The 13,083-nt window shown below is 49.3% G+C and overlaps 1 protein-coding gene across 2 annotated transcripts in view; it reads left to right on the top strand.

Moving 5' to 3' along the window:
- The first annotated feature begins 1,539 nt into the window (after nt 1-1,539).
- acvr2ba (activin A receptor type 2Ba) overlaps nt 1,540-13,083 on the top strand; it is a 36,444-nt gene continuing 24,900 nt past the window's right edge. For both annotated transcript variants that reach the window (XM_076761487.1, XM_076761489.1), the window contains exon 1: nt 1,540-2,125. In XM_076761487.1, the coding sequence (XP_076617602.1) occupies nt 2,074-2,125 (52 nt within the window). In that variant the 5' untranslated portion in view covers nt 1,540-2,073. The remainder of the gene's footprint in view (nt 2,126-13,083) is intronic.

Below are 13,083 nucleotides of genomic sequence, written 5' to 3'. Positions count from 1 at the left end.
CAGGTTTGACATGAACTGAGGCCACGTGGGTTTCTGCTTTGATGAGGTGTCACCTGGACGTCTCTGTGCGAGGGGCAGTGTCACACCTGTCCACAGGTGCAGGGACAGCAGGCGTCTGTGTCGTCTGGACTTGATGTCTCTAGTAACACGATGTGTTCGATCATATTAATAAAACAACATGTTGACTTTACAGGTGAGGTGATTCTGGGTCTGTGCGTCTGAACGTGCGATTGATAACTGATCACAAACATCGATCACATGATGACGAGTGAAACAGATTTCAGGTCAGTCCAGTCACAACACAGAAAGTGGAGACACAGTCAGCAGCAGTCTGTCTGTCTGACCCCGAGAGACACGGTGGAGCCGCTGCTGCACCTGTCAGACGTCTGAGCAGACGACCTCCACCTGAGCACAGGTAGGCTGCGTCCCACGCCATCTCTCTGTCTGTCTGTATGTCTCTGTCTGTCTGTCTGTCTGTCTCTTTGTTTGTCTTTTACTCTGTCTGTCAGTCAGTCTGTCAGTCTGTCAGTCTGTCTGTGTGTTTGTCTCTCACTCTCTCTGTTTGTCTGTCTGTCTCTGTCTGTCAGTATGTATGTCCCTGTCTCTCTCTGTCTGTCTCTCTCTCTCTCTTTAGGAGCCATTTTGGACTCAGTTCATCTTGGGTGCACCACACATGGTCAAGTCAGACAGAAAGACAAAACTTCCGGTCCAGATTATCAAAATAAAAGCATGGTGTGTTACATTGTTTGGCCTGTTGTCAAACTGCAGACTGAACATTTGAACTCTTTTCAAGGAAAATCAGAGTTTAACATTAAACAACATCAACGTTTATTAACATCGTGTGTTTCATTCTGCCAGGCTGAAGCTGATGGTTTGACCTCAGTGGCAGCGTTTACCCACAATGCACTGAGACATCCCAGAAGTGAAGTGGAGTCCAATGACCACAAAGAGACGTGTCAGTCTGGGGTCTTGCTCCTCTGTTGGAGGGTGGGGGTCTTCTACGTGTGTCTCAGAGAGACTGAATGTTTCGTATATTCAGTTTATTTTACATTCATGACACTGAAAACACAAGTACGTTTATTTTTGTTTACACGTGTCCTTCTGACAGCTGCACAACAGTTACCATAAGAAGAACAGATCCTGGACCAGGTCAATGCTGTACGCTCGTCAAAGATGATGACTGAAACCTGGACCATCTGAAGCTCTGGACAGTCCACAGTGAAGACTGAGAACGTCTTCATTTCATTAAGTTCCCCTTAATTAGATGGACATGTCCTAAAGGTCACGTTGGACGGTCTCTGGTGAAGACGCTCTCATTCAAGCAGACAGTGAGATGTTTTTTAACGTCTCCTCTGACGGCACGTTTAGAGACACTGAGTGTCCAGAAAGACACAGTCAGCCATCTTTGACTTCGGAGTAATGACAGAGTGAGCCAGCAGAGGACGCGAGCAGGCGTTTTATTTTGAAAGAGGATGCGGGTGATTCCGTGCAGCTTGACGCATCATCCTGCCTGCTTGTCCCCAGCAGCCCCGACCGGAGAGAGAGAGGACGAGGCGGCGGAGAGCTGCTGCGAGCCTCAGACAGAGGGAGAGCCGGGAGAGGAGAGCTGGGCTGCGGGCTGTTTGCGCGCCTCCAGCCGCCTGTTTGTGACCGCTGCCTGCGGCCTGGTGTGGAGCTATCTGCGGGCTGTGACTGCGAGTGACCCCGGGCCGAGCCGCCGCCGCTGCCCGCCTCGCATGGCTCCGGATCCGCTGGGAACTTCTCCGTAGAGCCGTGCGGGTCTGCTGCGTTTTGGAGGTGCAGGAGGAGGAGGGGGAGGAGGAGGAGGCTGCTGGCTGGATTATCACACACACACACACACACACACACACACACACACACACACACACACACACACAAAAGCCCATTGGACAAAAACGGTGTCCCGGAGTCCAGGCCTGGCTGCGGGTCGTGGTTTTACGCAGCGTCCCTCTGCGCTTCTTTAACTTGTCTTTTAAATGTTGGAGGAGGATCCGGAGGACAGCAGGACTCGACCCGGCGGCGCAGCGGCGACCGTCTCCAACTAGAGGGAATATGTGGCTCTCCTGGCTGACCTGTGCACTTCTGCTGGGAACTTTGTGTGCAGGTAAAGAGCCGGCCTCGCGCCTCTGCTGCGGGTTTGTGGGTGAAAGGGCTGCAGGTTGCAACACTGCAGCCTGCAAACACCAGAGTACTACCAGAGTACTACGAAGCCCCTGTGAGGCGTGTTTCACACGCCGCTCCGCGCATTTCAGGAGTCCTGTGCACTGAATGCGCTACTAGTGCGCCGTTTCCTCAGTCACCACAGCTTTTCTTTACAAACACACTGATGGTGCATGTTTGTCCACCACAGCCCGCACAGATTCAGGTCGTTTTTAGAGGGTTCCCCGGGACCTGATCATGTCTGGGAGCTGTTTGTGGTGCAGCTGGAGTGTTTCCAGCAGCAGCAGCAGCAGCAGCAGCACATGGTGGAGGAGGATTCATGGTGGACTGATGGAGAAACGTTCACAGCATCAGGACTCAAGTTCGATCAGACCCACTGCTGCTGCTGCTGCTGCTGCTGCTGCTGCGCTGCACGGCAGAGGTGGACTGAGGATTCTGGATCCGTGTCCTCATTTTGCACCTGAAGCTGCCGCCGGTGCGGAGAGGCGGGATGCGGCTCTGATGGAGGACGTGAGGACACTCCGTCAGTCCGCCTCTTTGTTTGTGTATCTGTAGGAGTCACTTCAGTCCAGCTGCACCTCCGTCCACTGTCAGCCGCGTGCGTGTGCGCGCGCGTGCTTGCAGGCTGCTGCTCCATTGTCTGCTCAGGCATGCAGGCGGTTCAATAATCGATCAGCAGAGCGCTAGCAGAGAGCTCGAGCCTCTGAAATCACCGATAACCGGACACATCGCTCGTCGTCATTGTCTCCGCTGTTTCCTCTGCACGCGCTCCGTCCGCGCGCTCTTTACTCCGACACCCGGCGCGTGGATGAATGGAGCAGCTCGGTCATGTGGCCTCGTAGTAGTGGTTGTAGTAGGAGGCGCGTGCGCGCGCGTGCTGGAAAAATACTACACACACACGTGCACGGGCGCGATGTCAGAAATCCCATCATTCCTGTCGTGTTTTGGAGGGAACGGTGAGCTGGAGCTCAGCTCAGGCGTTTGATTGGCTGTGATGCACCTGGACCAATCCCCGCCCTCCCGGTGCTGCTGGTCGGTGTGTGAGGAGCTGATCAGTGATCAGTTTGTGGTGCTGGCTGGAGTCCAGGTGTGCAGCTGATCAAACTCACCTGTGGTCGTCTTACAGTACACTGATCCGCCATTTCTTTTTTCCAATCAATCAATTAATCGTCAAATCTTCAGAAATCAATCAGATTCAGGTCATCAGGTGGAAATATTCAGCTTCCTGTGAGGAAACAGAAGGTCTGACAGACTGCAGAGGTCAGAGGTCAAAGCAACGACCTCATGATCAAAACAGTCGCTTTGATTGATTAATGACTAATTGTTGCCTCGAGTGGCGTATTGATAATACTCCTGTGATGTCATCACCATCCTGTCATCTGATTGGTTGACTTTAATCACTCTCCTCCATCGATTTAGTTGTTTTTGTCTGATGCCTACACTTCCCACAACAACACTTCAGCTGGAGGTTCGGAACTGAGTATTATATTTCTGTAGTATTTCTGCAGTATTTCTGCAATATTGATCTTGTATTTCTGTAGTATTTCTATGGTATTTCTGTAGTATTTCTGCGGTATTTCTACAGTATTGATCTTGTATTTCTGTAGTATTTCTGCAGTGTTTCTTGTAGGACTTTGCTTCAGATCTCAGTAAGAATATTCTAACCTTGTTCTGTTTGCTGTTTTCTTCTTGACAATATTCCCATACTACACACACACACACACACACACACACACACACACACACACACACGCACGCACAGAGAGGCTGCAGGTCTGCTGGTGTGTGTGTGTGTGTTAATCTGTAAAGCACACACATTTGTTTTACAGTACGAGCTGTGAAGACAGCTGCAGCACGTTGGTCCAGTCAGAACAAAGGGAATGTTTTCATCGACTCTGTGGAGAAACACTTTCCTTTACCTCCAGATCAATACACACACACACACACACACACACACACACACACACACACAGGCTGATGCACTGCAGCGGCCTGATGATAAAGTCTACATAGATACTGAAGTGATTTTGGATTTCTCATCAGTGTCGATATTCAGGATTAATGTTTCTGATCAGCTGTTCTCACTTTGATTATCAGCTGATAAATCGCTGAAGCCTTAAAGGGCAAGTTCACCACGTTTTGTGTGGGTGTGCTTTATTGACAGCTGAACAGCAGTGCCTTCATGTACCATGATGCATTGCATGAGCTTCTGTCGACTGCACCAATAAAGTAAGCTAGCAGCTGGATGCTAATCTGAGCTGCATGATGTCGTTAAGATAATGAATTTGTGCAGTTGGATCATTTCTCTCACATGTAGCTCCATCACCTTACCTTCAGGGCGGGTCTGTCTCACTCTGCACTCATACTCTGCGATGCCTTTACGCCGTGAACGTAGCTAGTTTGCAATGCAAGCAAAGAGAACACGGACGCTCAGTTTTTGACCACCTAGAGCGCCCCCTGGTGACCAGAGAAATAACTTGTTCTCCCTGTCTGTGTGCGTGTGAAATGACGGCGCTGCTGCTTCCGGTGTGTTAGTGAAATGCATCTTGGGAGTCGTAGTCTCCTTCAGGCCTGTGTCGATGCTGAGATTTTGTAACGCAGAAGAAGAATCTTGTGTCTTCGTGAAGGAACAGTACTGTCAGCTACCAATTAATAGCTCAGCCAATCAGGGAAGGACACCAATTACTGCAGCATTGAGCTTCCAGGTGAGCGTTTGGCAGGAAGTGTCTTAGACTTACCTGTAGTCCTTTTCTTTGAACATCGGCTTGACGCTGTGTGTGTTACCTGTGAGATGGTGGAGGTGTGTGACGTTTGGTGCATTGACTCATTGGTGCAGCCGTGTTTGTTCAAACTCTCAGAACTTTATTGAAACTGAGGCTTCCACAGGCAGGAAATGCGTGTGAATTGTGGCGAAGCGTGTCTGAAATGATGCAGCAGACGTGCAGCGTATTGGAGGGATGATACAGACATAACAAACATGGAGGACACTGACGGCTGCAGTCAGACGGTTTGTTTCTGTGGAGGAGGAATTTATGGTGGGGGGTCTGCTCCTGCGCTCCTTCAGTCTGAGCTCCTCTCAGTGAACTCCTCCTGTCTGATGTAAATCTAAAATTAGAGGAGCTGTTGTTGTTGTGGGCCGTCGAGGCCTCAATCGCTGCCCTCTCACTGCGACTCCCTGCAGGGCCTGAACACCAGCAGAGGGGGTGAGCGGGGGGCACGGTGGGGGATGGGTAGCCGTAGCTACAGGCGAGATTTAAAGGACCGGTGCCTGTTTTTTTCTCCTCCCGGCTCCCCGAAGATTGATGACATGAGGTCAAGAGGAGGAGGAGGGGGAGGGGAGGAGAGGGGGAGGCGCCGGGTCAAGAGCAGACCCAGAGGGAGAAACAGAGCAGCGGTTCGAAACCAGGCTTGACGTGGTGTTCAGCCGGAGAGCTGGAGGAGCGTTTGATTTATCCTCCTGCATCAACAGCTTGTGAAGTGCAAACATCAGCAGGAGTGTTTCACAGCAAACAGCAGGAGGTGAAGATGCAGCGAGGAGCTGAAACTGCGGCTCTGGTCTTTGGCCACGTTAGCGCTCCAGTCACCGAAGGGTTCTGATGAGGCTTAGTTCAGACCTTCATGTTGATGCATCCTTTACTCTTCCTCCACTGTTAGCATTTAGCTGTTAGCATCGCTGTGGCTGCATGTGTCGACTGTCTCCAGACCAACATGTCCACCCTGAAGGACACAAACACAGCCGCGGTTTAGTGGCGTGCATCAGTCAGGTGGGTCAGACAGCATCCTGGAGATTTATCAGTCAGTCATCTCCATAGTTGGCTGTGATTGGCTCGATGTGAGAAGAGAAGGTAGGCCTTCGTCCAGTTCAGACTGTTATGGGCTGCTCTGGTTGTTAGGCTGCAAATGGCACATTGTGATTGGTCAAGAAACTCTACAGAGAAGCTGGAGCCAAGATGGCGGCTGTCCGTGTATGTTTCCTGAAGTTTTAGCGATGAAGACGAGCTGTAGACGGCTGTTAATGTGAAAGCAGAAAACATTTTCTGTGGATTATTCTCATGTTTTGGACTAAATGTCTTCACTGCCGCGGATCTTCTGGACCTTTGTGGACCTCTGTTTGTCTGCTGTTGGCGTTTATTGAGCCTCCTGTCATCCTCAATCAATTCACGTGAATCTGAGCTGTAACATGAGCATAAAGGTGTTGTGTTAGGAGACAACAGGAAGTGTTCTGTGGGCTGTCCGAGTGGAAAGGGGTCAATGAAAAACTACGCCCTGATCAGACCCTGATGGTGATGCGGCACTTCATGTGACTTTTACCTGTGAAAAGCATCATTGAGAGGGTCATAAAGACGTCTGTGAAGGAGGCTGAACTCAGGCAGAGCTGAAGCAGGTCTGTGAAGACCTGGACCTGAATGGTGTCAGGAAGCTGCTGCTGCTGTAAATCCATCAGCTGATTGTTCCTTTGAGCCTCCAGTTGATTTCTAACAGAACATTCTGGAGACTGAAACTTGTAATTTTACCTGAAGCAAACAGGAAGATAGATTTTCTGCATCAGCGACTGAATGCTGAAGGTTCCTGAGGCTAAAAACCACAACTGAAGGCCCAGTTTGTGCTGCTGTGATCATGCGGCTTTGTTCAGGACGCCGCTGACGGACGGTCAGCAGGTCTGCAGGTAGAACGAATCAGCTGAGAGACTGGATCGAGGACGAGAATCAGTGAAAGGACAGAGCTTTAGAACCGATTTAAACCTGAACCTGAGCAGACCACCTCTGGTCCTGCTGGTGTGACGGTGTAACTGAACAGTTTTGGTGATAAACCTCCACAGAAGCAGTGAATCTGTCACTGAAGGCATCTCAGTCAGATACTCAGAGATCCAAGAGAAGTGTGATTTTGATCATTTTGATGAATCTTCATTCACTGGTGTGTTTTCTGTTGATTCCTTCAGCTCTCATGTCCTGCAGTGTGTTTACTGTAACTGAGCTGCAGTGTCCACGTTTCATTCCACTCGCTGCTCTCTCTACTGTATGACTAGCTCAGCTGACCTGCTTCCTTAGCGATCAATACTGTGGTACCCTCCCCTCACACACACACACACACACACACACACACACACACACACACACACACACACACACACACACAGTGCTTCATTAGCAGTGGGAGAGGCCTGCAGTTGTTTCTTTGTGTGTTGTGCTGTGAAGGAAAGGGAAGACGCTCATGTGTCCTGCAGTAAAGCAGTTTGGACGCTGCAGGCTGAGGACAGACGTCCTCTGAACCTGCCGTCGACACCTCGCTGCAGCCACTAAACGCACATTTAAAGGTCTTCTCGACCGTCAGGATTTGGTTTTCAGATTGTTCACATGAGACTGTGGTGGAATCCAGCGTCAGCAGGAACTTGATTAGAAGAGAAATGAGCTGCAAAGCTGAGCTGCATTTAACTGCTGGTCAGAACTCAGTGTTCCCTGATAGGAGAAGTTCTCCCTGGGACGTCAGGTACTGTTTATTCAAGCTTTGACATCAGTCGGCACACAGATGCACTTAACATGGGCTGGTTAAACGCAGGCGTGTGTGTGTTTGTGGTTTCAAACAGTCGAACAAACATGCAGACCAGCGTGTCCTGATGCTCCCGTCGCTTGTCTTCAGTCCGCAGCATTTAGCAGCCAAACAGATGCTTTTCTCATTGTTTGTCATCTGCTTTTAGTTGTTAATAAAGTTTGTCGTAGCTGAATCCACGCCGACGTGTTGAGCCGCGTTCAGACTTCAGAAATGATGTTTGGGTTCAGTCACGTCAGCGGGTCAGTCTGCTCGCTGTGGTGCTTTCAGGCTCTTCAGTAAAAAGATGGTGTGCAGGCATTTCAGTGTAACTGAGGTCAGTGAGGTTGGGTTTCTTCTGAAACCTTCAAGGTGACCCAAGAACTGTGCTTTTTTACTCTGAGAGATCTGAATCTTCATTTTCTCCAAAATCCAAAATGCAGTCTGAATCTGGTGAAATGATTGATATCAGGAACGACTCTGATCAAATCAGACCAGGAATTGAAGCAGACATATTGACACCACAGAAGAAGAGTCCGTCTATCTGCCAGAGACCATGAAGTCTTCTGACGGAGTTCTTCAGGGCACCGTGTCGGGTCCCTTGTGGTTTCAGGACTTGTTGGATTTTGTGGTTTGTGGTTCTTGTGTCGAGAACGCGACTCTTCAGCTTCACACTGCAGCAGCACATACCTGCAGCAGGAGGAGGCGAGCTGTCACTGCAGCTTTACAGCCGGGGGGGTCATAAAAGAGAGGGAGGGGAGGACGGAAGAGGGGTGAGGAGACAGAGACGTGCAGAGGAAGACAGACACAGAACACTTTGTCCTTTATCAGCTTTAGTTGATTTTTTAAGGGATTCTTTCTTCTTTGTGTCCTGCTGCAGAATCCATTTAAAGAAACTGTCCTTTTCATTCATGTGTTCACTTCTTCAAACCAAATGACCTTTAGTGATCACAGATTATCGTTTATTGTGTAATATTGTATATTTTTCATTCAAGTCAAATATTGAATCATCTCAGTGCAGTCTGAATGTTCACAGGGACTTTTCATAAATTTGGCTGCGGAGCTGTGAGCAGTCTGCCAAAGAGTATAAAACTAATTTTATGGCCTGGAGCGTCATCGTAACTCTCTCTGTAACACACACACACACACACACGCACACACACACACACAAACACGACCACTGGCAATCATACAAAACACACACAGAGAAACACATAAAGTCATAGCAGAGAGCCGGTGATGCTGTTTGTTCAACGTGTAGAAGATCCAGCCTGCAGTCATCATCGATCAGACGGATTCTAACCTGGTTTGCATTAGTGCACTTACATCAGTAAATAAACTCTGATCGAGGCTCTGAGGTCAGCAGGTAACAGGCAGAGTCCGTCCTGTTTGTCCTGTAGAAATAAAGCAGATTCTCAGCGATGCGTTCGGGGCTTCACAGGGTCCAGCCAGGACGCTGGACATACTGAGGTCATGAGATGAAGACCGGACACCAAGAAGAAGTCCTCTGAAATGCTTTCATCTTTTGGATTTTGGGTTAGCTGTTCAGTTAGATTTTCCTTTTTTTAAAGGTTCAGTCAATGAAATTTCTCTGTAAATCAAAACTCAGCAAACCACAAACGATCCGTAAGAGGACAGACGTCGTCTCTGTAATCAGCACCGCAGGAGACCGTTCTGTCCAAGGCGCTCGCCGAGGAGTTAGCAGGAAATGACAGAACGTCCTCAAAGGCCGAGTGTCTTCATTCATTCATTCATTCATTCATTCACTTATTTATTTATGTCAACGTATCGCTGTCAAACAGTCAGTCCGTCAGTCCGTCAGTCCATCAGTCAGTCAGTCAGTTAGTCCGTCAGTCAGTCCGTCAGTCAGTCAGTCAGTCCGTCAGTCAGTCCGTCAGTCCGTCAGTCAGTCAGTCCGTCAGTCCGTCAGTCAGTCAGTCAGTCCGTCAGTCAGTCCGTCAGTCCGTCAGTCAGTCCGTCAGTCAGTCCGTCAGTCCGTCAGTCAGTCAGTCAGTCCGTCAGTCAGTCCGTCAGTCCGTCAGTCAGTCCGTCCGTCAGTCCGTCAGTCAGTCCGTCAGTCCGTCAGTCAGTCAGTCCGTCAGTCCGTCCGTCAGTCAGTCCGTCAGTCCGTCAGTCAGTCCGTCAGTCAGTCAGTCAGTCCGTCAGTCCGTCAGTCAGTCCGTCAGTCCGTCAGTCAGTCAGTCCGTCAGTCCGTCAGTCAGTCCATCAGTCCGTCAGTCCGTCAGTCAGTCCGTCAGTCAGTCCGTCAGTCAGTCAGTCAGTCAGTCCGTCCGTCAGTCCGTCAGTCAGTCAGTCAGTCAGTCAGTCCGTCCGTCAGTTAGTCCGTCAGTCCGTCAGTCAGTCCGTCAGTCCGTCCGTCAGTCAGTCCGTCAGTCCGTCAGTCAGTCAGTCAGTCCGTCAGTCCGTCCGTCAGTCAGTCCGTCAGTCAGTCAGTCCGTCAGTCAGTCAGTCAGTCAGTCCGTCAGTTAGTGTTCAGTCCGTCAGTCAGTCAGCGTTCAGCCGTGTGTGTGTTTGTGTATCTGTTATCTTGCCATTTGGGCCAAAGCTCACAGGCCAACAATAGACACCAGGACACTTTATGAAGACACACAAACGCACACTGCAGTGATGTGTCCAGCTCCTTTCAAACGGTCCAATCAGAGTGCAGCGTTCTCCGTGGTCGTGGTATAGAATAACAGCAGTAAATGGCAGAGTGTTGGTCTGCATTGTGTTTGGTCGGCTGTAAAGTTTGGTGTCTCGCTGTGACAGATGGGGGGGGGGGATCCACAGCTCTCTTTCATTGACAAACTGACGGCTCCCAGGGGCCCCCCCTCCCCCCCTCTCTCCTCCTCCTCCTCCTCCACTCATTTGTTTCCCCTCTCGCCCTCCTCTCCCTCGAGGACCGGAGGAATGACTCTCTCTGCTGCCATTTGTCCCAGGATGGGGGGCCCAGTCTGGGAGAGAGCGTGTCCTGTCTGGACTCCCAGAGACGACGGGGGCAGATGTTGTCTGGACAACAACAACAACAACAACAACAACAACAACAAAACACGCATGCGCACACGCACGCACACACACAGTCTGTTCTGCTGGTTCTGCTGGTTCCTGTCCTGTAGCTGTGATTTGTTTGTGTTGCGTCACACTGAACGACTTCAGTTATCAGCTGTTCAAACGTGATCAGTCACGTGCACGCTTGGCCTCGTGCACACTCACATGTGCCTTTGTGGACTTGCTGAGGGCTGCTGTTTTGTCTGCAGTGACATTTCTCAAATTGTGGCACGATGCGGGGTCCTCCAGGGGAGAGCGGGCTCTGAAACGGTTGTAGAGGTTCTTTAAGGGGTCTTGGGATTTCAGTGGTGGTTTTAAGTGTCCTTCACAGGGTTCAAGGAGTTCTTGAAGGGGTTCCAGGAAAACACCAGTGGTTTTATTGGTCCTCAAGCGGTGTCTTTGTGTCTTTTGGGGTTTCACTGGGTTTTTGAATGCGACCCAGGACTCCACAGGGGGTTTGGCCGTGGTCCTTAAAGGTGCTATATGTACGAATTCACCGCTTGTCTCATTCAAACTCCAAACAAATTAAGGCAGCATACCAGAAAGTTGGAATGAGGAAACAAGGAAATGCATGGTCCCTCCTGTAGATCTGTCTTTCTTTCAACAAACAGCTTACGTATTAACACCGTCAGTAACGTTATACAATTATCTACGATGTAAGCTGTCGTTAAATAGCCAGCGTTAGCATGAACAGCTGTTTACTGATCAGGGTTAGGGTTCAGTGGTGGAGCAGCACCGACGTTAACTCTTGTTTCGCTTCTTTTCTTACGCCCTCAGGCCAGCGTTATTGTTATCGGCCAAGTGTTATTTCAAGAAATAACGCGCCTCGGCTAGCTAGTTAGCATGCTAACTTTAGTAGATATCTCTACATAGATGTCTTTGACATAAGGTCAAAGCTGTTTCTTCACATTCTGTTGACCAATTGAATGCTTTAAACTAGAATTCCCAGCGTCTTTAAAGGTGGTGTAGGGGCATTTTAGTGGCTTCCAGGATACTTGAATGGGTATTAGGCATCCATGGGGATGTTAATTGGTCTCTGAATGGACCTCAGCATCTTCTAGAGTGTCTTCTTGAGTGGGTTACAGGGCTGTATCACAGTGTTCAGGAGGGGGTAGCAAGGTGTTTGAGGTTGTTTTGTGGGTATTTTAGTTTGTTGAAGGATGCTCCTTTACAGAGTTCAGGGAGTGCTTGATTTGTCCAAGGGCTCTCCCAGAGGGATCTCCTTGGTTCTTAAGGGCACTGAAAGGTTCTTTAAGGGTGCATTTTTTTGGTCTTTGACATCATTCCAAGCAATCTTTAAGCGGTTCTGGACCTTTGTGATGTTGAAGCAGCGTCCCTGTGGTCCTTCAGCTTGTTTGTAGAAGTTTGAGGAATTTTAGATTCTCAAAAGAGGTTCTTGAGAGAACTCCAGGGGTGGGTTTTCTGCTGCTTCCTCAGGGGGTCTTTGGCACTCTCAGCTGTTTATTACTCCTTTGAGAGTATCTAGGTTTGTTCTTGTGAATAACGATATATTCTTGATTGGGTTGTTGGGTTGATCTTGCGCAGAAACAGAAAAATTTCGTGTCACAGCTGTGGTGAGACGTTCCTCTGGTTCTCGATGGAGCAGACGCAGCAGTAGTCCTTTCATGAACTTCTGAATGCTTGGATTTGTTTCTTTGTCTCACTCTGCATGGCTTCACTAGAACCTGACAGACTCGCGAGGCTTCAGCTGTTAGCAGCTCACAGATTAAAAAAAAATACAGATGCCAGCCATAATTCAGATTCCACCACAATGAGCATATGTGCAGATTGTGTCGCCTGTTCCCATGGGAACAAGCTAGCAGATGGTTGCTGGTTTAACAAGTGATCTGCTAAAAGCACATATACAGAAATACACACGGGAAATCCATCAAAGAGTGTCGAGAAGTTCAGCACAAAAGGAAGGAAGTGAGAGGGAAAGCTCGAATCGTTTCTGTTCTGCAGCGTTTCAGAGCGTTTTTAGCCGTTGAGTCTGAGTGTTTGATGGTGATCAATGTCTTTGTGCTCCCTCATTGGATCAATTAAAGGTTGCTGTATGCTAACGCTAGCAGCATGGCTCTATGGGCGGCAATGTCAGTCTGTCATTCCAGACTGAAATATATCAACAGCCATCTCATGGACTGCTATAAAATGGTGTGCAGACATTCATGTTCCACAGAGGATGAATCCTGCTGAGTCTGGTGGTCACTGCAGCGCCACCATGAGGTCAGCGTTGGTCGCTTTAAGTGAAAGATCTTGATAACTGTTGGATGGATTGTGATGAAATGTGGTTCAGACACTCAGGATGATCCTGTTGTTGCAGTGTTTCTG

Source organism: Chaetodon auriga, chromosome 21, assembly GCF_051107435.1.
Source record: "Chaetodon auriga isolate fChaAug3 chromosome 21, fChaAug3.hap1, whole genome shotgun sequence".
NCBI classification, from domain to species: Eukaryota; Metazoa; Chordata; class Actinopteri; order Chaetodontiformes; family Chaetodontidae; genus Chaetodon; species Chaetodon auriga.
This window is presented reverse-complemented; position numbering and strand designations above follow the sequence as displayed.